Genomic DNA, 26,855 nt, shown 5'->3' with positions numbered 1-26,855 from the left:
TCATCTAACAAATGAAGAAACTGAGGCAAATAGGGTGAAGTGACTTGCCCAGGGTCACATAGCTAGTAAGTGAGAAACATTAGCTGTTTTTCCCCCCAGGGGAAGAGAGGATGCTGCTCACACCGTAGATTCATGGTGAAACCGTAAAGCCTTTTCTACAAAAAATATTGTTGAACTCCCTCTCTTTTATATCTATATATTGGAATTTCAAAACCCAAATGATAAGACTTTCTGTTTATTACAGACTGTCATGCTAGTATCTAGAGATTATTTAAATTTTGATTCTAATACTCACTTTATTAGATACCTACCTGCCCCCCCCCCACTTCCCAGATTCATGTCAATTTGCTAATTTGAGAATCATTTTGTTTTTGTCCCAAGTCACTTCTAGCTACAATGTATAATCCTAAACCATTGATTAAAATGTTAAACATGGTCGAGAATGGTTCTACTAAAGAGCTTCCTTCAGGTTGAAATAGATACAGTAGCCCCTCAACCATTAAAGAAGAACTGGCTCGTTGCTCTCACAGGCTTTGTGGAGGTGAGTAAGGAAGGAATTTAATTTACTCGCTCAGAAATGAACCTCACACCCTCTGATCTCAGGTCGAAATTTCCAGATCACAAGAATTGCCATCCTCCTCCTTGTCACTGCCTTGGTTTCACCCAGACTTTAACCTTCTGGAAGGGAGGGTCCATGCCTTAGATGTGTTTCTATTCTTTATTTTTACACAAGAAATAGATTTATGTCTCTTGCACCTACTGCAGTTTAAAATGAACAATAAGCATTCAATAAATGGTGAATGAGTTAATGAGTGATCTTGATAAGGAGTGGAGATGTCTTTTATATAGTAAATGTAAGATTCTAAGAGTGGTGTAACAAAGTAATCTTACCCTCTCTCCTCTTGGAAGTGTAATAATACTTCATCTTCATCATCATCATAAGTAGCATTCATATAGTGTTCTAAAGTTTGCAAAGTACTTTACAAATATTATTTCATTAAATCCCTACAATAACCCTGGGAGAGGGGTGCTATTATTATCCAGATTTTACAGATAAGGAGACTGAGGAAGGCAAACATTAAATGACTTACCTAGGGTTACAAGGTAGTGTTTGGGAGCAGATTTGTACTCAAATCCTTTATGACTCCAAGTCCAATGTGCTATCTACTACATACCTAGCAGCCTACATATGTTATTAAAAAATAAATTGAGTGTACTATACAGGATGGTCTTGTTAAAAAGTTCCCTTTATAATAATTTGCTTTTAACAAGGGAGATTTAAAAATAAGTTTATCCATTAAAATATCCTCCACTGATATTCAATTTGGATGCTTCATCAGGGTATGAAGTTAGGCCCTGAAGCCTTAGACAAATGAATTTCAATCCCTAGTAGATCCTTCTAAGCTAGAAAGGCTTTGAATACAGCCTAGGAGTGAACTGTGTTATCTTTCACACATGGACCAGTCCAGCTTAGTAAGGAAAGGCTGATCACCACAGAAAAGACCACGAAGTGATAATTTTTGGCCAAACCAGGTCATTAAATTGTCTACTAAGCAGTGAAGGGATCTGCATCAAGAGAGGAAACACACAATGAAATCCCAGATTCCCGAATTATCAAAGCAAGTATGGGGAGCCATTGTGCTGAGGACTTCGTTTTCCATACATTAGGGTAGCCCAGGGAAAGTATTTCACATGTAAAATTATGAGTGTCAATATTGATCTGGACTTGGTCAAATCAGATGCTAATAAAACATGGGATACTGACAAATTGGCAATATAGGATGCATTGCATAGTTCCTGCCATTCAGGAGGTGCTTAATAAATGTTAATTTATTGACTATAAATTATCATAAAATCTCAGGTAGGTGCAGGAATTGTAACTGATTTCAGGAATTATCTATCACAACCCTATCACTGTACAGATGAGAAAAATGAAGTCCAGTGATGGAAAGTGACTTGTCTAGATTTACACAAATAGCAAGTAGGAGAATTGATATTTTAATATGTATCTTTTAACTTCAGATTCAACATGTTCTACATTGCACAATAATGACTTCCCTTGCTACCTGACATTCAATCTCCCAGAATTTTTCCATCCTGGATATTGGATTTATTCTTCCAAGCCTTATTATTACCTCCTCCTCTCCACCTTCAGATAACTGGCACAAATAAAAGCATTTTAAAATGGGTGAAAGGGAGGTGAAAAGAAGAAAATAATTAATTCAGATCAGCTGCCAGACACGAGAACCATGAAGAACAGTGAAAATAAAAATCGGCCTCTCATGATTAGGAGACGACTGAATATCTATGATTTGTGTATCGATAAGTTCTCATTGGGTAGAGAAAGAATCAATTTTCTATTTGTACTAGTCACTCAGACTTATGACAAAGAACAGGAAACTCAACAAGTGACTAACAGCACTATTGTTAAAAAGAACACGTGAAAAGCTAATTATAGCTTGCTTTTCTATCTGAAGAACCAAGTTCTCAAATAGAAAGCAGATGGTAGGTTTCAGTCTTGATTTCATTCATTTTCTTGCATAGTTTGGCACTCTTTCTGAACACTTACCTAGTATGCTATGAACTATTAAAGTCTGGGCCTTGTTAGCTGGGGCCAAGAGGAAATGATGCACCAGGAAAAGGAAGAAATTTCCTGGAAAGTAGATAAAATGGCCTTTCTCTGTAAGGCAATGCTGGAAGTAGAATAAGAGCTTGAATTAACAATGACTAGGTTCTATTAGCTACCAAAGAGGAATCTGAAAGTTGTTGAATTAGGAACTCAAAAGTTTGCAATGTAAGGAAGCAAGATAATATGACAATGGACAGTGGTAAAGGTGTGCTTAAATAGGCAACAGCAGCTGTCATTAGGGCTAGCTTTACAGGAAGGTACATAAAGTCAGCAACTGCCTACATTGTGTGAGTTAAGAAGTTCACAGAAGGCATCCTGTCTCAAAATATCCACCTTACCTATCTGCCACATGCCTGAAGCTCCAATATTAAGATGTAATTGCTAGGACTTGGGGGGTATTTTTTACTTTTTCCCTTCTGCTTTTCTTTTTGAGAAGTGTGTGTGTGTGTGTGTATGTGTGTGTGTATAAGTGTGCATGTGTGTGAGTATGTTGGAGAGGGAGGTCTTTCAACCATATTCCCTACCCCATCAGTAAAAATTGACAGCTGCCTTTGAGAAGAGCTACATGGTGAGATACATGTGTTTGCCCACATGGCCTGGGACACAGGTAAGCAGATATAATTTACCATGGGGGTAGTGGAGGAAGAACCACTTCTCTTACCCCATTATCTGTCTGTCTGTCTGTCACACACACACACACTTTATTCTTTGGGACCATTCCAGAAGAAAGTCAGAAAAAAGGTGAAAAAAAATCCCTACTTCCTTAATTAAAACTCCTTTTATAGGCCAGTGAGAAGAAACTCCAAACAGAATCCATTCTTCCAAGACTTAAAGCCAACATATTCATCTCCAAGACAATCCCTATCAGCAAAACCCATCCTCTAGGAGATGCAAAGAGTTGCCTTAGACACTGATCCCAATCAGATATCTCTAGATTTGTCAAACTAAGTGTTGTGGGATATGCTAACCTCTAAAGATATATCACCATCATCATCCTTAGCATTTATAAAGTACTTTAAGTCTTGCAAAGCATTTACATATGTTATTCCAAAAGTATTCTCTCAATTAAGTCCCAAAGAATTTCCACTCTGCAAGTGCATCAAATTAATTGCAAGAACTTTCCTGATTAACTTCCCACAATAGTATTATATTCTAATTCTTTGAAAACTGTTAAACTGGCCAAGTATATTTGGCAAATCTATGTTAACCAGAATTCACCATAGCATAAAATCATACAACGGATCCATACTGTAGTTACGATATTTGTTCCTGAGGGCTGAACTTTAATGAGCTATGATTTGCTTATTTATACTTCTGGGAGTGACCTTTAGTCTTCTGGTACTTAGCATATTTTTTTGGAATAAATAATCACTGAATAGTATGTCTTTCATTGTTTAATAAGGAGACTGTACTGCATCTGTCTCCATTGATGTCCATCCCATTGTTTGAAAAATTATTTCCCCAAATTAAGATGAAAAAACCAAAGGAATTTCCTCCATCTCATCCATAAGACAGGTCAAAATGTGTTCAAATTAGAAAGGATTCATTTTGAAAATAGCTTTGACTGTCTAAAGCATTTATTGCTTTATTCATAATCTGTATGTGTTCTTTTTATTCTTCCACTCAAGTCTTCTGATGCTCATCACCATGGTGAAGTAATCCTGGGTTATTAAAGGATATTGAATCATGGCAAACACTCCCATCACAGTTTAGTAATAGACTGCATGGCCCTTGAGTCCAACCCCTTCATCTTACAAATGAGGAAACTAAGGCACAGCACACTCAAGTCACTTGCCCAGGATCATGTGAGTACGTGAAGTGAGATTTAAACCTTGGTCTTCCTGATAACTCCACTTCGCCATAAATTATTTCCTGGCTGATTTATGGAAAGACATGGACAAAATGACATCAAATGAGAAAGGTTGTGGGTGTGCAAGGGTGGAAAAAACACTCATGATGAACTCCCAGGTCCATCTAAGTATGTTTTCTATTGATAAATCAAATAATGGCATTTGACTTTATTTTTGTTTCCTTTGAGGTGGGGAAGTCAAGAAGGGATGATGGTGTTCCTAACTCAGATCTGAAAATCTATCAGTGTTCTTCCTATTTTTAATTTTTCAAAAATGACAGAAATCTTGGGGAATTTTCTTGCTAGTTTTTGGGTATCATTCTAAGAAGGGAATCTGATTTAGCTAGAATTTTCATCAGTTTACTGCTTTTAAGTATTAGGATTGAACCTGGGATTTCATCAGTATGGAAAACTTTCAACTAAGGAAACTCCTTTTACCAGAGTAGGTCATCACCACCTTTAGAGTCTTCAAGAGTTACCTAGGGTCTTCCGAGGTTAAGTGACCTGGAGAGGGTAACACTGACAGTATATATAGGATGCAGAACTTGAACCCAGGTCCTTCTGACTCTGAGGCCAACTCTAAGCACACTACCATGTTGCCTCTCTACTTCACCGCAAACATAGTAAAACAATGCTGGTCAATAAAAAAACAAAAACAAAACAGAGAAACCAAAATCCTTATGGCTCAAACTTAGAGGAACCAAAGTGGATTTAAAAAAAAGAAAAGGAAAGAAATGTGCACGATAACTTTATTATATATTTAAAATGAATAGTAAGTTGTATGTAACAGATTTGCAGTTTTATGTACAATCATTTTTTCTTATATTTGTAATACTTATTTGTTTTTATTTACATATTATACTTATATTACATATAACATTTATATTTATTTATTTATATACAATATATATGTTATGGAAATGCTTGTGTTATTCCATAAATTAAAAATAAATAAATTTAAATTTTTTTACAAGACTGAATTTGTAGTGATAAATATGTAATGGTACCTTAATTGGACTATGTGAACATAATTATATACATAGTATCCACTGCTATTGATTTATGAGGAGTTGGGAATGGTAGATTGAATAAAGCAAATAAAAAATATTGACTGAGGAAATCTCAACTAAGATTCAGTGTATAATATGGGAAAGTAAATTGCATCTTCATTAGGTTGTGAGCTCTTTGTGGGCAGAAGCTAGCTATCTTTGCCTCTTTTGTATCTCCAGGGCTTAGCACAGTGTCTGGCATGTAGTAGGCACTTAATAAATGTTTATTGATTATTAATATTAGAGAATGCATAGTAGGTTTTATGGAAGACTTTGAATTTCATTCACATATTTACTGAAGACTTGAGCAAGTCACTTCACCTGTCTCTGAGCGTTAGTTTCTTCCCTGTAAGATGAGGGAGTTGGACTAAAAGGCTCCCAAGGTCTGTTCCAGGTCTAAATCTGTGATGCTATGAATTTGTCATTTTTTCGACAGTATTCATTCAGTACCTATTGTATGCACATCCCTGTGCTAAAATCCTAGGAAAAGCTGGGATCTATTACTTTAAGTGTTCCCTTTAATATAGCATTCCCATCATTCCAGGCCTTGTCTGCTTCCCTTCCCTTACTCCCACTTGTAGGACCCATCCCATGGATGTGTCTACCCTAGGTTTCAGGTGCTGAGTCTGCATTCTCAAAATGATAGCTCATGAACCCCCGATGATTTATTTATTTTTCAGTAGTCATCTAAAAGAGACAATTGACTTGAAACAAAGGGACTTCCTAGAATAGCATAGTAAGAAGATTTACAATAAAACATTCCTCCTTCCTGATAAATTTAGGACACTCTTTTCCATGAACACACACACCATCAGTGAGAAGAGTGAGCAAGGACAGAGATCACATCCTAGAATCCCATGAAGGAGAAACAGACATAGGTGGGCAACTCACACCTACAATGCTACAGGGCCACCGATGTCCTCTTTGATGTTCCGTCATTGGTCCTAAGGGGATACAATGTCTTGAGGAAGCACCTTACTGTATCAGGCTCACTGGACCTGCTCTATGCTAAATGGGCAGCTCAATTGTTTTCTGATCCTTCCATGCAAATGAGGACACACAAAGTCCTACAACCTTACGAATTGCAAACAAACCACTTAAAGATTGACACTCTATAATTTATGAAGGGGCCTCAACTGACAAAGGATCTATGGTCAACCTCTTTGCTACACCTTCCTCCTAGTTTAATTTGATCCCTAGTGATGCTTTGACACGTTTGTCAGTTTCTGATAGCTCTCTTGTCATATGGGAATCATATTCTTTGGAGTTCCTTCTCAACTCCAGTTCCTAAAAAAATATCAGCAAGATTCACGTGGCACAATTCTTAGTCTGAATATTAACAACTTTCTAAAATAACGATTTAAACCTATCACGGCCAATGGATCTAAAAATTACACTCAAGTCTAACTAAATGTAGTTATCAAATTTAACATCCTATCCAGGAAAGCCTTTGGGTGGGTCTTTTCATGTTGGTTGTGACTGTATTTGTGTCTGTTCACATGTATGCAGGAACACACATGGGTACTTAATAGTCATTATGGGTCTTAGGGAATAGCTTGATGGTGCAGTGGATAGAGTACCAGGCTGAAGTGTCCTGAGTTCAAATCCAGCCTCAGACACTTATTAGCTGTGTGATTCTGTACAAGTGACTTAACCCTGCTTGCCTCAGTTTCCTCATCTGTAAAGTGAGTTAGAGAAGGAAATGACAAACCACTCCAATATCTTTGCTAAGAAAATCACAAATGGAGTTATGAAGAATCAGACAAGACCAAAAACAGCTGAGCACCAAGTCCTAGGGAAAAATCAACAGTGATAATAGCAGTCACTTTGCTAGGGGTACAAAGAACATTGGATTTAGAGTTAAAAGGTCTGAGTTCACATCTTAGTTCTGTTGCTTTCTACCTGTGTGACCTCTCAGGCAAATCCATTCCTCTGAGTCTTCTGCTGGACTAGATGAAGCTAAAGTCCTTTCTAGATTTAAATTCTATGAATAATCTTAAGAACATTATAGCCTTCTTTTTGTTCAATAATCAAATATATTATGCCATTTTAACACTCATCCACCAAAGTTTAACTTGTTGGAATTAAGGCTATTGGGAATTGTATAAGGCCAGATGACAGTTTGTTTTCAACTTACCTCCTGCACATATACTGGAAGGCTCAGCTGCTAAAATTTCAATGCATGACTTCTTCAAAATCTAGGGAAAGAAATGGAATTAAATGTCTCTGAGAAGTCAGTGGATAGTATTAAGACAAGTTGAGCCAAATATAATTTTCATTTACCAAAAAAGAAACTGTAAGTAGACATTAAAAAGGACTGAACTAACAGGAATTCAAGTAGGGAGTATTTCAGATATTAGTCAACATCATCATCAAAATCAACGATTCTTTTTTGAGGGCTTAGGTATTTACTGTGTGAATATAGCACGCTAGGTGCTCAGTCTTTGGCCTTAACAGACATTCAGCATTTTCTGAATGACAAAGAGTTGGGAGAGGGAACTAGAACAGTAGGAGTTCCAAGGAGAGGGAAATCACTCAGGGTTAAGGAAGTCAAGGTCTAGATCATAGAGGGTGTGAGTCCTAAGATGTAGTAGGATAGAATGGAAACCAACCTAGACTTGGAGTGAAGAAACCTGAAATGACTTTGTGACTCTTAGCAAGTCACTGAACCTTTCTGAGCACCAGTTTATTCATCTATGAAATGAAGGCAATGATGATCTTTGTAGTATGACTTCCAGCAAAATTGATAAAGTTTCAGCCAAGTTGTTTGCCTTGACGAAAAAAAAAAAAACAACCCCAGGATAAAAAAAGCCCAGTAAAAATGAAAACAAGCATCAGATGAAGCAATGATTCAATCAAACCAAATGAAAAATAGAGAAGCACCTCTATCCAGGTCAGAATTATATAAGAAGAGACACAGAAGCCTGTAGGCATTCCATTCAGAGGTTATACCAAGGGACGTTGAAGCTAGGGAGGCCTGCAAACAGAACCTAAAGAAAGGGGGTTCTCAAGTCCCAACCTGGAAGAACAATAGAAGGGAAAAAACATCTCCCTGTAAGAAATGGAGATAGCACAAAGGTACCTGGGAGATGTTCACCACGAGAGCCCTTCCAGAAGCCTGAGGTCAATGTAATCTCTGATTTCTGGTCAGGACACAATAGGAAAAAAAGGTACCTCTTGATGGGCACCAGGAGACAGACATAGGACAGAGGTGATCAGGTAACATGGGCCATGAGACCCTTTGGGAGCTCTGAAAGCTAGTATAATCTTGCCCATTAGAGTTTGTGGTTGTTCAGTCATTTTCACCATGTCTGACTCTGTGACCCCCATTTGGGGTTTTCTCAGTGAAGATACTGGAGTGATTTGCTATTTCCTTCTGCAGAGACACACCAAGAGACAAAGGTAACTTTCAATGGATAACTGTACAAAAAAGAGAAAGATTGAAAGGCAGAGACCAGTATGCATGCAAGGCCACCAGGATCATAGATATAGAGCTGAAAGAGACCTCACAGACCATGTAATCTAACCTCCCTCATTTTACAAATGAGGACACTGAGGCCCAGGGAATTAAGGTTATTTGACCAAGGTAACATAGGTAACAAGCATGAAAGATAGGATTTGAACATAGGTCTGTTGACTCCAGGTTCAGTGCTTTTTTTCGTACACAAAATTAGAAGCCAACAACCAAGGAAGAAGGTGGGACCTAGCCCTAATTCTCAGCCTGGTCCCTATTCTAGGACAGGACTGAAGAAGAAAGAAAGGGAGACCAGGACCCAGTCACCTTATACAGAACATCAGCAGGGCATTGGCCATAGTCACCAGATGTAATGAAGACTGCAGCAGGGTCAGGTCCTAGGTCTGACCACCTGTAATGGTAAGGGAATCTGAAGATCTTTCCTGTTCTTCATGGGTCTCACTTGGAGCCCAAGAAGAGAAGCTTGCTTAGGGGAGGCTTGTTTTTCAGGAAGGCCCACCTTTTGTTACTTTGTAATTAGGCAGTGGATCATGAAGGTTGTGATGTCCTCTGACCCTGGAGAAGGCTATATATACCTCTAGGGTGAGGTTTTGCTTTGGGGCTCACTTTGGGAAGAGTTGTATGATTAGGCCAGGGTGAGATTCTGAGCAGCTGTTGAGCCCGCTGGCTTAGAAAACCCAGATGTTGGTGCTTTTCTCTCTAGTAACTAACTGTGTGTATGTGATTGTCAGATAGCTAGAAGCCTTGTCTATTGAATTGTATTGTTCTCTCTGTCTGTATTTTTTGTCTGCTTGTAACTTCTGTTTGTATTTTCTCTGAAGTTCAGGGTGCTGACTTTTCCCCCTGAACTAGGTAAATGATATATGTTTGATTTGAGTTGTTTTCCTTTAGAAAAACAGATCAGTGCTAGTAGCCATCCTGGGTATGCTAGGGTGCTTGCTGCTATATCACCCCATCCAGAAGTATGAGCAAGGGCAGAGTGTGGCCCTGGTACAAAGCCCCATCCATAAATGAAGGTTGGAGACATGATTTAAAAAGAAGAACATTCCAAATACGGTAAAGAAATTACATAGGCTAAGAAAACCCCAAGGAACTATAGTTAGAATTGCTCAAAACTATTCTGCATTTACAATAAAGGAAAGGAAATATTTTAATATGATATACCAAAAGGCAAAAGAGAAAAAAAAGGTTTGCAACCATGAATAACATCTTACAAAACATAATATGATCTTACAGGGGGAAAAATGAATCTTTAAAAGAACAGAAGACTTTCAAGTGTTCCTGATGAAAATACAAGAGCCAGATAGAATCTTTAAAACACAGAAAAAGTGAGAAAAAGAAACCTAGAAAAATAAATACATTTGAACAACTGGAAAAGGTTGATGATAAATTAGACAGCTAGACAGCTCAGTGTTAAACTTGGAGTCAGGAAGACCTGAGTTCAGATTCTGCCTCAGATACTTATTAGCTAGCTGTATCACCCTGGGCAACTCACTTAATGTCTGTCTCCTTCAGTTTCCTCACCTCTAAAATGGGGTTGTTGTAAGGATGTGTTGTAAGGATGCTGCTCATCATACACATCATACTGTGCAATGGTTCTACTCACTTTAGTTTGTAACAGTTCACATAAGTCTTCCCAGGTTTTTCTGAAACCATCCTGCTTTGCATTTCTTGTAACAAAATAGTATTCCACCATAATCATATATGGATTATGGAAGAAAAGGGCTGGAACATAATTTGTTATGTTTCAGTTTAGGTTTTTAAAAAAAAAGAAGCAGGGGTTACAATTATGATCCTCCAACAAAGCAAAAGCAAAAATAGAACTAATTAAAAGAAATAAGCGGGAAAGCTACATTTTGTTACCAGACAATGAAATACTTATCAGTACTAAACAAAGATATACTAAATGGCATAGCATCCATATTCCTAAATGAAAAGTTAAATGAGTTACAGGAAGAAAAAGACAGTAAAACTATACTAGTGGGGGACCTCAATCCTTATTTAGGGATTTTTTTTTCACATGACTATAGATAGCTTTGATTTCTTCTGCTGAAAACTGCCTGTTTGTAGCCTTTGACCATTTATAAATTGGGAAATGACTCCTATTTTTATAAATTTGACTCAGTTCTCTATATATTTGAGAAATGAGGCCTTTATCAGAGAAACTTCCTGTAAAAAATTTCCCCTGTTTTCCTGCTTTTTAAAAAATCTTAGCTACATTGGTATTGTTTGTGAAGAAATCAAGAGGTATACTGCCTGGTTTCATCCAGTTTTCCATTTTATACATGGAAGTTTTGTGAAGGTCAGGGAGTGTGAAATTATTAAACTGTGCCCCAGTAGGGTAAGTTTAGAACTAACATTCAATTTGCCTAATCAGAATTTAAGGAATATAGAACATTTCCCTGCAAAAATTTATTGTTAAGTGAGTCTGTAAGGTCCTTGACTAATTGGCTCTCTGGTCTCATTCTAAATTAAGCCTTGACTTACTCTTTGGAGTTTCTGATGGTAGAACTCAAATCCTAAAGACCTGAAACCACATATTGATAGCTTCCACCTGGCCAGAGTTTTCAATGGTCTGTCAGATCTTAGGGACTAAATTCCCAAAGTCCTCCAGTAGAAGGCTCTTCCATCATCAATGGCAGTACCTATTGAATGATGCTGCTAAGTGAGAACTCATTAGACTAACTCTGACTTTGTTAGTGATTAGAGAATTTGTGAGAGTGGAATTTGTGGCACAATTTGATAAGAAACTGAGTAGCTCCTCCAGTTATTAAAAAAGCCTTTTCAGTGATCAGAACCAAGTGGTTAGAAGCTGGGAACTGTATTCTGACTGTAGACAAACCTAGCTTCATTCCTCTGCTAGGGACTAGCTGGGCTTAGAGTAAAAGGCAAAGTATTTCCAAGTGATTTTCAGTCACGTCTGACTCTTTATGACCCCATTTGGGATTTTCTTGGCAAAGATATTGGAGAGGTTTGCCATTTCCTTCTCCAGCTCATTTTTACAGATGAGGAAACTGAGGCAAGCAGGGTCAAGTGACTTGCCCAGGGTCAGGCAAGGTAGTATGGTGGAAGGAAAACTAGATTTGGAGTCAGAAGACTTGAGTTTGAATCTCTTTTTTGCTGCTTATCTTTGTGGCCTTGGGCAAATTATAGAATCTCTCTGGTCCTCAGTTTCCTCATTTGTAAAATGAGAAAGATTGAGCTATAGGATCTTTAATATCCTTTCCAGTTCAAAATTTATGTTCTTATGATGATGATGATTCCAATTAGAAAGTATTCTGCACTGCATTGCCTTGGGGGGAAATCTCATGCTTTCCATTGGAGTCTGCCCATCAAGGAGTAGGTACAAGGCAAAGACTTTGCTGCCCTGGACGATAGGAGGACACTGATAGTTTATATCAGGCTGGAGGATTCTCACTAGATGTAAAATAGATAACTGTTCTCAAGTATGCGAAGGACTACCACGTACAAGTATTATACTTGTTTTGCTCAGTTTCAGAGGCTAGAACTAGAAGGATCAGGAGGAAGTTGCAGAGATATGCTTAGATTTGATGTGTCAAAATGCTTTCTAACAATTAGAGCTTTCTGCAAATGGAATAGGTTGTCTAATAAAGTATTAAATTCCTCTTCAAGTGGAGTCTGGATGGCCACTTTTCATAGATTTTGTAGAGAGGATTCCTTTTTAGACATAGATTTAATTAGCAGGTATTCTATAATTTCAAAATTCTATAATGTCATCATCAGTTCTGGGGGAAAGTAGTGAAAGGACTCATATGTACGAAAACATTTAGGGCAGTTCTTTTTATGGAGGCAAAGAATTGGAAACTGAGGGGATGCCCACCAACTGAGGAATAGCTGAACAAGTTGTGGTATATGAATGTGATGGAACACTGTTGTGCTATAAGAAATGATGAAGGGGCTGGCTTCAGAAAAACCTGGGAAGACTTATATGAACTGATGCAAAATGAAGTGAACAGTGTCAAGAGAGGAATGTGTATAGTAACAGCAGCAACTGTGAAGGACTTAGTAATTCATCAATATGATGATCCACCATAGTTCCAAAGGACTCATGAGGAAAAATGCTAGCCACATCCAGAGAGAGAACTGATGAGCTCGGAGTACAGATCAAAGCATATTTTTTTCTCTTTCGTTTTTTCCCTTCAGGACATGACTAAATGCAGAAATATGTTTTGCATGACTTCATATGTTTAATAAATATTGTATTTCTTGCTCTCTCAATGGATGGGGAAGGAGAAAATTTGGAACTGAAAATAAAAATAAAATTAAAAATTAAAAAAATAAAGCATAATATTTAGAAGAAAAGGAAAGTAGGAATTGAGATTGGAAAGATTGAGTACAAAGCTTTCTCACAAGAAAAATCCTAGAAACATTCCCAAGGAACTGAAGCCAAGGGATCAGACATAGAGACAACATAGAGAAAACAATTAGGGAGCAGTCAAAAGCAGTCAGCAGGTCTCTGCTGTCAAAGCTCTAGAATCCAGTCCCTGTTCTATCATGATTGCAGTCTTACTGATGTGGAAGCTGCTCCGAAATTTGGACACTCCAGCAATTCAACTTAGATTTCTCTCTAATTAGTCTAAAATGGTGAGGTTTTAGTAAGGTTCTTTTTGAACCTTACAGAATTATAGGACTTAGAACTGGAAGAGACCTTAGAAAATAATTAATTGATGATGGAAAGCAATTACATGTTTCCTTTCAAATATAACAGAGCTTATGTTAGTGGAAGATTTTAACAAATAGCAGTGTTTTGAGAATATCCCAAAGAATGTGAATGGGAACTCCCCAGGTGCTTGAAATCCCCTGGTATTTATTTCACCTCCACAATAAATATTTAAATACCCAAACAACATACACTTTTTAAAAAGCTGAAATAAAACAAAACACAATGAAAAAAAAACCTAAATTAAATTCTCACCCATGCAATTTACTGACCTCAAACTCACTTCTTTGGTCCAAACTATAAACACCTTACTATGGAATTTGTACTGTAATGAATATTTGACCACAAAGACAGTAACAGGGTTTGTGGGAATAAACACAGGCTGGATTATGCTCTCAGAAAGTGTCTGCATTTGCTGATAAATATGAAAAGTGTATGAAGGTCCAAAAACTGTCAGCCAAGCACTGTGATCCAATCCAGCAGAAAGCCTGCCTTTCCAATCTTAAACTAAAACAGCTGGAAGAAAAACATTACAATAAAATACAGTAAAAATTTATCTGTGAGGGGTCTGAGTAGGACTTGGCTAGGACTATAACCTCCATTGATTTGAAATACCTGATATCAAAAGGTGGAGAGAAAATAGTAACTGTGGGATTTGTGGGGAGCACCCAGCTCCTTAAAAGTCTGAACTGTGCCATAATGGTTCTGCCTGAGCTGTGGGGAGGGTAGCAGTACAGTAAAGAGTGGATAGCAAATCAAGGATAAATGAATGACTGAAGGAAGATAAAGAGCAGAGATTAAGGCTGAGAGTGCAGAAGAAGAATTTGAAAAGGAATGGAGTTGTTCAGAGGGGTGAGAGGAAGTAAGTGTTCTATGAAAGTAACAAAGAGCCCAAACAGACCCAAAAGAAGAAAGGACATTCATGTCACTGAACACTGGACGTGCCTGTCATCAGTCAAGGTGCAAGTAACTGTAATAGAAAGTAGAAACTTTAATAGAAAGGCCAGTGGACTGGGAGTCAAAAGACTTAGGAAAAGTATTTAAATTCATGGTACTTCAATTTACTTATCTATTAAAAAGGCTTAATACTAGGATTATTGTGAGGTGAAATAGTAAATGAAAAGGAACTTTGCAAAATTCCTAGAATCTCAGAGATGAAGAGTCATATAGTCCAACTTAAGCAGGAATCTCTCTGATATAGCCAGTGGCCTACAGTTTGATTGTGCTTAAAATAGTTGAATATATGTTTCCTCTCCAGACTAAACATCTCCATTTCCTATAATAGGTTTCTACAAGGTCAAAGTTGTGAGTTTTTTTTTCACTTGTCAGCTCTCTTCTGGACACTCTATATAATTCAGTAACATCTTTCATAACATATGATAGTTCAAACTGAAGATAATTCCAGATATGATTTGTCCAAGACGGAATATAACAAAATCATCATCTCTCCTCATCCAAACATTATGATAAAATCAATATGGCCTAAGATCACATAAATATTTTTGGCTGTCATATTCTACCACATTATTGACTTACACAGAGCTTGTAGTTCACAAAAATCCCTTGGTCTTTTCCACAAGAACTATTGTCCAAACGTCTCCTCCATCTTATACTTGGGCAAACAATGGTTCATGTGAAAAAGACCAAAGGATTTTAATGAACTACAAAGTCAATATAAATCAGTAGTGTGATGTGATATGGAAGCCAAATAAGTAAATTCTAGCTATCATTATTATTACTAATAATATCATGACTACTACTACAACTACTTGTTATTATTAGTATAACTGTGGAATAATTGTCTCCTCAGTCTGATATTTATTAAACACCCTCTGTGTGAAGCCATCCTACCAGATGATGAAAGATGAAAAATACAAAGATCAAAATTAAGACATAGTCCCTGCCCTCAAGGTACTTAGGCTCCAATAAGGGGGTAAGACATCTTAATAACTCACATTTTGAAAAGCCTTAACATTTACAAAGTACTTTTCCCTCAAACCCTGTGAGGTAGGTAATGTAGATATTGCAGTTGCTTTTAAATCTTTATTGAACAGAAAAAAGGGACTCAGAAAGATTATTATAGTGCTAAGTGTGCCAGAACCGGGGTTAAGAATCAAGTTAAGTGTCTATACCACTGCTGTCTTTCAAATATGGATGACAGAGTAGAATATGATAGGATCAAAGGAGAAGCTTAGACACAGTGCTCTAAGAAAAGCCAAAGATGGAAAGATCCCTGATGAGAATTTAGATCTAGATAGAACCTTAAAGGTTATCTAGTCAAAACTTTCTTACCTGATTGCACTACTTTGGGACTTCTCAGACTACCATATCCCAGGAAAACACTGTCTTATAAGATCTCATCAACACTGGAACTCCACCTTATGTCCCTCTGATTGAAGGATGGAGTTAAGATGAACTCTAAACCTCTCTTTAATGAGGGATCCCAGGTGAGAATATCTGCTCATTTCTCACCTTGCTGTACTACTGTGAGATTTTTCTGATTTTTCCACTACGGTCTTGCCTTGGTTACCTTTCCTAGTGCCTTGCCCCACATGCCCTGCTTTTCAGTTTCCTTTCCTGTGTTGTCTTCTCCCATTAGATTATACATTTCTTGAGGGCAGAGACAGTCTTTTTAAAAAAATATTTATATCTGTAGCACTTAGCACAGTGTATGACACATAGTAGATACTTAACTAATGTTTATTGACTGACTGTGAAACCCAGAGACATTTTCACAGATGTTGTAAGTAACAAAGTCAATATCTGAAAACTGACCCTCTCACTCCAGATCCAGGGCTATTTCTACTATATACATGCTACTTGTGCCTAAGTAAGGTACAAATGAAAACATTACTATAGCACATATCTCTCCTTTGAATGGAAAAATCCAAGGTGCTCTAGGCAAATTTCAGGTTATCTAGTCTAGACTTTTAATCCCTCAAGTCACAAATGAACTTAAAGTAGGTGGAAAATCTGGGATCAGGGCAAATAATTCTTTTATTTTATGTAATAATAATAGTAATAGTTCTCATTTCTTTAAGTCATTTAATGTTTACAAAGCACTTTCTTAACAACAACCCTATGAGGGAGGTAGCACTTTGTATGGCTATTCTCCTTTTACAGTTGAGGAAACTGAGGCTCATAATGGTGAAAAAAATTAATCCATAGTCACATACTGAGTCAATGTCAAAGTCAAAACTGGATCATAGACCCTGGGTTCAACACTCTTTCCGTTATATTTTTTTGTCTTTGACAATTACATAGTATAAGGATTTGAGGGGGCTTCCTGTCCCTAACTTTCCACATCATTGGGGATCGTCCCTTCCAATTAAGATAATATATTTTCTAGAAATCTCCTATCAATAGCAAGCAACACATCCAGCAATTGCTTCAGCATAAAATACTAAGAGAGCACAGCACAGGCTTTAATGCGACAGAAAAGGGAAGGCTGGGGGTCCTAGAGACAGAGCAGTAGGGCAGAGCTGGATAGACAGCTAAAAGGCACCATGAGGGCACTGACTCATGTGAGATTACAAAGAACTAATCTTAACTCTAAGACTTCATAAATTAGTTAAGGACTGCCTTTGGCTGGGAAAGTCCATTTCTTTCATCTTTTCAAGGACAGAGGAGAGATGGAATTCAGCCTCAGCACCAAGTTATCATGGGTCTCCATAAATAAAAAATAGTTCTAATACACAACAGACCAAAGTATTTTCTTTCTTATATGAATCACTAGCTTTGCTGACTTCTGGGTATTTTTGCTTCACATCCAGATGGCAACTTCAAGAGTGGGAGAGACCAATAGTACATAAACAGGGGCAGTTTGCATAAGATTGGCCAAGCAACTGGGGAAACTGTTCTTGGAAAATGGAGGAAGAAACTCATTGCCTCTTTTTTTTTTTTTTTTAAAGCAATTGGGGTTAAGTAACTTGCTCAAGGTTACATGGCCAGTTATTTCTGGGTGTGGTGCTAAATATCTGAGCTGGGATTCGATCCCCAGGTCATCCCGGCACTGGGGCCAGTGCTCTTACTCGCTGAACCACCTGGCCACCCCTATCTTTATAAAATTCACTTATTCTCATTTTCCTTCACTTTGTTTCCCATGTGTAGATTGAGTATGAGTCAAGGAAAACTTCCTAGCAAAAAAAAGAAACACATATTCACTGATACTAATCAATCTGGGCTGGTCTGTGTTGGTTCATCTAAGAGGAGTGACTATAATTATTATTTGTATGCTTGGTAGCTTAGAACATCCTTGACAGATGTGGATCTAGGGAAATTAAATGCAATCAATAAGTCTTTTTCCTACCTATTCATCTGTGTGAGTTCTGTGTATCTCTCAGAGGGTCTGTATAACTGGGAATAGTCCCCAAGGGAATTTTTTTATGTGTATTCTTATATTAACCATTTTCCTCCAGTTCATGGTGTGTCAATCTGTGCATCTGTGGACAAAGAATTGAGGAATGTAGGGCCTAGGATTGAATGGACTAACCACAAGAGGTTACTATAAGCTATGCAATGATTAAACTGGCAAGATACATTTCTGAGGCTTCTTTGTTCTTAATATTGAGCGTTATACTTAGGAAAGTAAGCATCACCTCATACCATAAGCCAAGTGGGAATATGGTGTTGTTTGTTCAGCTGATAGTGGTACTTCAGTCAACCTGGTCAAAAACTTGGCCTTGGCTTTCCATCTGAAGCTGGAGGGACATAGAAGCCAATCTGAAGTTTCTCTTGTGATGTAAATAAAACTTAGTTGAGCCCTGGTTGGGCAAAAGAGTCATCGTTTTATACCTACTGTCTCACTATGAGGGCTAACTTGGAAGAAGGGGGTGAGAGGGAAGGAAAGAAGGTAAAAAGTAAAAAAGAAAGAGGAAAATCCAAGATCATCAGTTTATAAAATAAAAGAGGTAAAATACCCACCTCCAATTATAAGTAAAATTGGGGGGACTGACTGGTCAGTGAGCCCAGTTTTTATGATCATATGTCATTGATTCAATTATCATGTAGAATTTTGAGCATCATCAGCCATCCATTACTGGTTCTAGTCTATTAGCATGGTAAAAGAGAGATTTTTTTTTGAGGGGGGAATGCAGGGCAATGGGCAATGACTTGCCCAAGGTCACACGGCTAGTAAGTGTTAAGTGTCTGAGGACCGATTTGAACTCAGGTCCTCCTGACTCCAGGGCTGGTGCTCTATTCACTGCTCCACCTAGCCACCCCAAGATTTTTTTTTATTGTGGAGCTAGAACTAAGGTACATCCAAAAGGCACTAACCAGCCTAAGTATTTTAAAACATTTACTATACCAAAAGTAAATATTAAGACTGTTATTGCATAGCCATTAATTGCTGTAAATGGGTTCTTCCTGTTAAGATTTTACTTCAGTATGCCATCAGTATCCTCACACATATAACCTTATAGATAAGGACTTTTCTATGATAGATTAAAGTTTAGTGTATTCCACCTCAAGGAGACCAAGTTATTTCTAAGTATTGTTTTCATCCTTTAATTCAATTTCACACTCAGATTCAAGCTCAAAGCCTTCTGTCTCTGTTCTTAATATGCAGTAAGAATTTGATGCATATTGAGTCCAAATGAAATTTTTGCATCAGCAAAAGTTTCCACAAGATGAAGAAGCTATTTGATTTATTTTCCAGTAGAATCAGGTAAACTTGCTGTCATCCATATACATTCACTGATTAAATGATAGTTTAGGCTCCCTATTTGACTTCAAAGTCATAACTTAGTTCCATTCATGAGGGATGAAGGCTAGGCAAAATCATAGTGAGCTTAAACTGTCCCTTTGGAAGATGCCACATTTTATATAAATTGTTCTTGACTTATTGCCTCAATAAAGAACAGTTTTTCCATGTGGAAATCAAATACTCTAGTGTTTTCACTCTGCATCTCTTTTGCTTAGCTACAGTACAAGACTAAGCAATGAGTGAGAACTTGAGTTAAAGACAGTGATAATTGAAAAGGGCAATATAAATGTTATGGTGCTTTTAGATGGCCTGTTTAATAAGCACCAAACTGATGATGAGTTGCTGTTTACAACTATGAGATTTTTTTTCAGCACAATCTTTTGTTCTAAATGTTTAAAGACTTTTTTTTTTTATCAAAACAAGTTGGCAAAGCTTTGTATAACATAAACACTTAATTGGCCTATATTTGGAGAAGTCATTGGTATTCTTATCTTTGGGTAATAAATATGTAATGTTTTCTATTAAGAAAGATGGGATCAAGCTTGACTCAGAGAAGAAGCTGGTAAAATGCTTTGCTAATAATTCATATACTTCTGAGATGTTCATAATAATGGATCTTATCCAGACCAACTATTTACTAGTTTTATAGAGAAACTAGAAGTTTCGTCACCTCCCTTGACATAACTGTCTTGTCCATTATGTTAATAGCATACAAGATTTTGTTTGACATTTGATATAACTTGCATTTTTCATTGTGTCAGACTTCTTTTTACTATTTAGCTGATCAGAAATTATTCACATATGACTTCTTTGAGGGTCCTTTTATGAATTTCTTTACTTTTCAAAGCTCTATAGCATATTTTATGCATATTAGATAATTTATTTTGCTCTTTGCTTTGCTTTGATTCCTTGTATCACTTTAAGCTTTTGGATTTCACTTTTAATTTGCTGTCTAAGGGTTTCAAAAATTTCTGATATGTTTTTCCTTTACAGATTCTATTCCATATATTACCTTGTTGTTAACATTAACTGGGTGATATGTAGTTTGAGTTTTCTAATGCATGGATATATTGGGATAATCTTCAAATGTCTATTTCCTTAGAGGTATTATTATATAACTCTATTTCTCTTCTTATTATTTGTACCTTGGCAATAATCAGCCAATCATTTTACAAGCATTTATTAAGTGCTTACAATAATCCAGGCACTATACAAAGCTCTGGCAATGCAAAGACAGACAAAGGTTGGTCCCTGTTCTTAAGGAGCTCAGATTTTATGAAGGAAGGGAGGCAAATGTAAATGGAAGGTAATCTCAAAGGAAAAGGACAAAGATGGGGTGGGGAAGAGATAGATGTCTTGGAAGGGAGCAGGAAAGGCCCCTTTTTAAGATTTCATCTGAATCATGAAGCTAGAATGTGGAAGTAAGAAGGGAAAACATTCCAGGCACTGGGGACAATGAAAAGGCAGAGTAGGGATATGGAATTTCATGAATATGGAGCAGAAAGAACAGTATTGTTGGATTGTAGTGCATGTGGAGAGCAGGCTAATGTGAAGACTGGAAATGGAGGAAGAAGTGAGTTTGTAAAAGCATTTAAAAACCAGAGAGAAGATTTTATATTTGATCCTGAAGGCAATAGGAAATCATTGGAATTTATTGAATAGGAAAGTGTTATGGTCAGACTTGTGCTTTAAGAAGATCACTTTGGCGTCAGAGTGGAGGATAGACTCAAGTGAGGATAGACATGAGGCAAGGAAACCAGCCAAAGCACTATTGCAATAGTCTAGGTGTGAGGACTTGAACCAGAGTGGTGGCTAACAGAGTACAGAGAACGGACTATGTGCAAGAGATGCCATGATAGCACAAATCAATAGACATGGCCAACAGATTGAATTCGTGCACTGAGTGAGAAGTCAAGGATGAAACTTTGGTTCTAAGACTGGGTGACTGAGTAGATGGAGATGTCCTTGATAGTAACAGGGAAGTTGAAATAGGAGGAAAGATAATTAGTTCTGTTTTGGACATGTTGAATTGAGATTCCTATGGGACACACATGCTGAGATGTCCAAAAACAATTAAAATGCTAAACTGAAAGTCTGGAGAGAGGTTAGGAATGAATAAATTAATCTAGGAATCATTTGAATAGTGATGATAATTAAATCTATGGGGGCTGATGAAATCCCCAAGAGAAACATTATGTGGGAAGGAGAGATAAGGGCCCAGGATAGAGCCTTATGGAGGAAGATCCAGCAAAATAGACTGAGGAGGAGCTGACAGTTACATAGGAGGAGAAACAGAAGAAAGCAGTACCATAAAAACCTAGAGTGAGAGAGTATTAAGGAGAGGGTGAGAGTGTAAAAGGCTATTGAGGAAGATAAGTATGGATAAGGACTGAGAAGAGGCCATTCAATTTGGCAACTAAAAATTCACCCATAACTTTGGAGAGAGTGGTTTCAGTTGAAAGATTAGGTTGGAATCCAGACTGAGGAGAGATCAGAGGAGAGTGAGAAGGCAGGAAATGGTGTCAGGAAAGCAAGGAGAGTTGATAGGTAATGGGGATCATTGGATCAATTCATTGTTTGTTTTTTAAGGATAAGAGAGTCATGGGTATTTTTGTAGGCAACATGGAAGCAGCCAGTAGACAGGGAGATACTGAAGTATAATTAGTGAGAGTGAGGATAATAAATAGAGGGGCAATTTGGAGGTATAGATGAGAAGGAATGATATCAAGGGGGCAGGTAAAGGGGTTTGCTAAACTGGTTAAAAGCTTCAGTCATCTCTTCATGTGAGACTGGGGTGAAGGAGAAGAAAGTAGGGGAAGGCAAATGAGTGACATGAGAAGAGGGAGCAAATGGCCTTAATTTTTTCAGTGAATAAGAAAATGTCTATAGCTAAGAGATGGTGTCTAAAAAGTTCAAGAGACAGTTTCTGGGTGATTTAATCATTTTATTAGGGATACCAGAATGTTTATTAATAGAAAGATGGCTATTTAGCCATCTCTCTTAGACCACAGACCCCTCCTAGTGGTGGGGTGCACAGTTTTTATGCCCTTAGAAGAACAGGTGTTCCTGAGGGTGGCAATCAACCTTGATTGGCTAACAATTAATGATAAAATGAATATTATGATGAGAGTCTGGGCTACATTACAATGAGGGTCTTGGGGGCATGACTTGGATCACCCACATTTTGGTCAAAGAAATTTATCTATTTTTATATCACCTGTCTGACAAAAGAGAAAATCAACATTTCTCCAGACCTGTCTGAGTAAACATAATGAGGCAGGAATGCACCCATTACCCTTAACTTAGAATTTCTTTTACTGTCTTTGGTTAGATTCTGGATGGCTAAGTCTTTGAGAGGGATTTCACACACTGGTTGATTTCTGGATGAGGGAGTAGAAAAGGGGAAAAACCTTGGTCCTAATTCAACACTTAGTTATCAATACAAGAGAGAAATAATCATTTCTCTCAGAGGGCAGGTACAGAGGATATCATTGCAGGTTTGAAGAGAGATTAAAAGATTTGGAAAAGCCACAGTAGTAAGTGTGATAGTGGTTAAATAAAGGAGGTGTAAAAGGATTACTTTGCTGCAGTGAGGGCCCACTTGAGATTATGTAACATACATTTATAATGGGTCCAGTCAGCATAGTTTTGTGATTCTCTCCAGTTTTGTTCAGCAGCATGTGAATAGGAACAAAAATAGTGGATGGTGAGAGTAATCCAAAGCTGAGGCTTGGCAAGGCAAAGCTTTTACTATCGTGTGTAGGTTCTGGAATGTTTTCACACTGTCTGACAAAAAGGATGTTTGTCCATAATGGCTATCTACCAGCTTTTTTTATTGCTCCTTTTTGGTATGCTAGGTCTATTAGTTGGATTTGTACCATCAAACTCCAAAAGGGATTTGCGGATTTGATGTTGTATCAATCCTTCTCCTTTTCACTGAATCTGCATTTAGGAAAGTGTAGGTAATTCTTGTGATTTCCCTTTATTAAGCTGTAATATGTTGTTATATAACTTGAAGTTGAGGATATTTGTTGAAAAAAAAAAGGAGTACCAGATCCTTGCCTATAACTAGGAAGATCTGTTTCCAATTTTGTTATGAAACAGTACAGGCAGAGCATAAAGGCATTCATAGCTTCAGTTCATTTCACACACAATGGTGGTCTCTCTGACTTAGTGATAAGCACCATCTGCCCCAAAGCATTTCTAGATGGCAGTGTATCTGTGTTTCTGATTTTGTCCTGACCTATCTTGACTTCTTGTGGTATGAAAACAAGAAGGGGCATCACTTGCTCCAAGTAGGGCCAGCCTGTAATCCTATGCTGTCCCATCCATTTCTTGAATTCTTTTTAGCAGACATGTCACACTAGCTGCTGTGTGTTAACCCAATCAGTGGCATCACCTAATTGACTGAAGTTGCAGATTTCCTATCAGGTCTTCACAGCTACTATAATTGGCTCAGAACACATAGACTTGATACACTAGATAACATCTTAGGTGACATTTCCTTACTTGATCATATGCAATGCCATATCATGGGGCAGCTAGGTGGCACAGTGGATAGAGTGAGAGACCTGAAGTCAGGAAGACCAAAGTTCAAATTTGACCTCAGATATTTCCTAGCTGTGTGACCCTGAGCAAGTCACTAAACCCTGTTTATCTCAGTTTCCTCATCTGAAAATGAGTGGAGAAGGAAATGGCAAATCACTCTAGCATCTTTGCCAAAAAAACCCCAAATGGGGACACAAAGAGCTGGACATGACTGAAAGACTGAACAACAATATGCCACATCATTGAAAGCTGGTTGGGTGGTATTATCATTACCATCTCATTCTTTGTATATTTTTTTATTATTATTATTTTTTAAAGCAATCAGGGGTTAAGTAACTTGCTCAAGGTTACACGGCCAGTTATTTCTGGGTGTGATGCTGAGTATCTGAGCCCGGATTTGATCCAGGTCATCCCGACACTGGAGCTGGTGCTGTTACTAGCTGAGCCACCTGGCTGCCCCTAAGCAATTGGGGTTAAGTAACTTGCTCAAGGTTACCTGGCCAGGTGTTTCTGGGTGGGTGCTAAGTGTCTGAGCCCTGGATTTGATCTCCAGGTCATCCCAACACTGGAGCCAGTGCTCTTACTCTCTGTGCTACCTGGCCGCACCTTTGTATATTTTTTTATGAGGTTCTGGTCCAGTGATATTTTGACTATGCTCTCATCATTCTTTTATAAGTAACATTCTATGAACTTATTCATGGGTGGATAATATAATTGCTTTTTGTGGGTGAATTAAAATGTTGGGATATAAGCTTATCCTCTATAAATGTTTTTAAAGCATCAATATAACTCCAGTAGCACACTGGACAACAAGTGTGATATGTACTTCATCCAGTAGGGAACTAGATAAGAGATAGTAATGGGAGTAGGCAAGTCGGCCATTTCCTGGGTCTGTGGGAGAAAGACTAAAGTGGGATGGTTAATGGGTGCGGGAAGAGATTTAAACTGCCAGGTATCCTGTACCCATAGATGCTGGTTTATCCATTTTTAAAAATGTCCTATTTTTATAGCATTCTCCCTCACAGACCATGTGAGGTGGCTAGCACAAATATTAGCCCCATTTTACAGATTAAAAAATCATTGTCCAGAGATGGCAGTCTATCCAGGGTTACCTAATAAATGTTAGATCCTGCACTCAAAACTAGGTCTTCTGCCTCTAAGTTAAGTGGACTTCCAATTACATCACACTCCAATTACACCTTTTCCATCAATAAAGAATCCAAGCATAGTCAAATATGTTTATTCTAGCATAGATGCTTTAAGTAGAATTGTTTGTGGAGCAGTAATTGGGTTATTTTGCTCATGCACTTCTGCATATAAAAGGCACTGACTTTTAAGCACCTTGGAGCTTGGAAGTTTGAAACAGCTTTTGTTTTCTGAATCATAGAAGCATCTTTATTACATTTTGGGAGAACGCATCAGGCATGAATTTGGAATCCAAAGGTTCAAGTCTTGCTTTAGCCATTTACTATTAGTATGACATAGGACAAATTACTTCTTATTCTTGGGAAATTTGCAAAATGAGGGAGGATGGATTAAACAATCTCTAAATGTCCTGACAATTCAATATTTGGTAATTCACTGATTCTAAATTTAATGGAAAAGTTAACCAAAATTATACAGTTGTAGCTTGGTTACATTTTTCTCTCACCCTGCCTTTTCAAACAGGTTCTTGCTTCCCTGCCTCCAGCAAACAAAAAAGTAGTATGCAATTGTTGAACTTCCCCCCCCCCCCGAATATTTTCTCCAGAAGACTTGCTTTAAATTTATGAGTTGTGGTCTTTTCAAATTCCCTGTGGAAGCCACAATAACAAAAAACAATGAAATGTTTTCTTCCTTATATTTTTACCAGCTTAAAGGGATGACTTCAAAGCTTAAGAGTCTTCCAGCTATCCCAAAGATTTTTCTTTCTTTCAACTTCCTGCCAAATACTAGTGGAAACAATGTCAAAGCCCAGTCCAATTCAATTCGATCCAATGACCATTCAAGTGCCAACTATTTATGGGGCACTGTGCTAGGCAACTGGAATATAGGGACAAAGATGAACAATTTTTGCTATCGACAAACATATTCTCATAAAGTGGACAATTTGTAGAGCTAAGTATGATACAAGAGAAAATGTGACAAAGGAATTAGTTAATAAGCATTTATTAAATGCCTGCTTTCTGATAGACTGTGCTAAGTACTGCCGTCAATGAGCTTCTATTCTAAATGTAGAAAGAAAAGGAGAGATCCAAACAAATTGCTATAAGAAAATTTGAGGAGAGATAATGCCTCATTGGAAGGGTAACATTTGAGCTAAGCCTTGAAGGAATCAAATTTCAAGAGGCAGAAATAAGATTGGCACTTTTCTAGATGTGCATGAGCAAATGTGTGGAGGCAAGAAAGTCTAGCATAAGATCAAAGAACAGCTAGTAGTCCAATTTGTCTGGAACATATATTTCATGAAGGGGAATAAAGTGAACGAAATAAGGTTAGAGAGGTAAATTGTCTACAGATTGCAGAGGACCTTAAACACTGGTTTGAATTTTTTTCTTACAGGCAACAGGAAACTACTGAAGGTTTCCAGGATCAAAGACTTATTAGGGACCTGAAAGTTCCTCTAAGCCAAATCCTTCATTTTATAGATGAAAAGACTGAGGACAAGAGAGGTGAAGGTCACTTGCCTAAAGTCAAACAAAAAATATATAGCAGAGTCAGATTTTGAGCCCAGGTATTTTGGCTTCAGATGCAACATTCTGATCAGGAGAGGCACAATCCAAGATTACTTTGTTACATATGTGAATAAGGTTTTGCAGAAAGAAGAGAAGGGAGAGGGGGGCCAGTTAGGAAGTTTTTGTAATAGTCCAGAAAAGGTTGCTACAGGCTTAAACTCTAGCAGTCACCCTTCAAGTGATCAGAGGAGGGCAGATGTAAG

General features: G+C 37.7%; 1 protein-coding gene across 2 annotated transcripts in view; it reads right to left on the bottom strand.

The window, feature by feature from the left end:
• The window catches only part of ANTXR1 (ANTXR cell adhesion molecule 1), a 328,385-nt gene that overhangs the window by 209,821 nt on the left and 91,709 nt on the right, over positions 1-26,855 (bottom strand). For both annotated transcript variants that reach the window (XM_069068888.1, XM_069068889.1), the window contains exon 9: positions 7,665-7,725. In XM_069068888.1, coding sequence (XP_068924989.1) covers positions 7,665-7,725 — 61 coding nt within the window. The remainder of the gene's footprint in view (positions 1-7,664; positions 7,726-26,855) is intronic.

The sequence above is a fragment of the Petaurus breviceps genome, unplaced genomic scaffold (assembly GCF_028583685.1).
Source record: "Petaurus breviceps papuanus isolate PSGF00001 unplaced genomic scaffold, PetGlider_PUasm1.0 90775, whole genome shotgun sequence".
Taxonomy (NCBI): Eukaryota; Metazoa; Chordata; class Mammalia; order Diprotodontia; family Petauridae; genus Petaurus; species Petaurus breviceps.
Note: the sequence above shows the minus strand (reverse complement) of the source record. Positions and strands in the feature narration are given on the sequence as shown.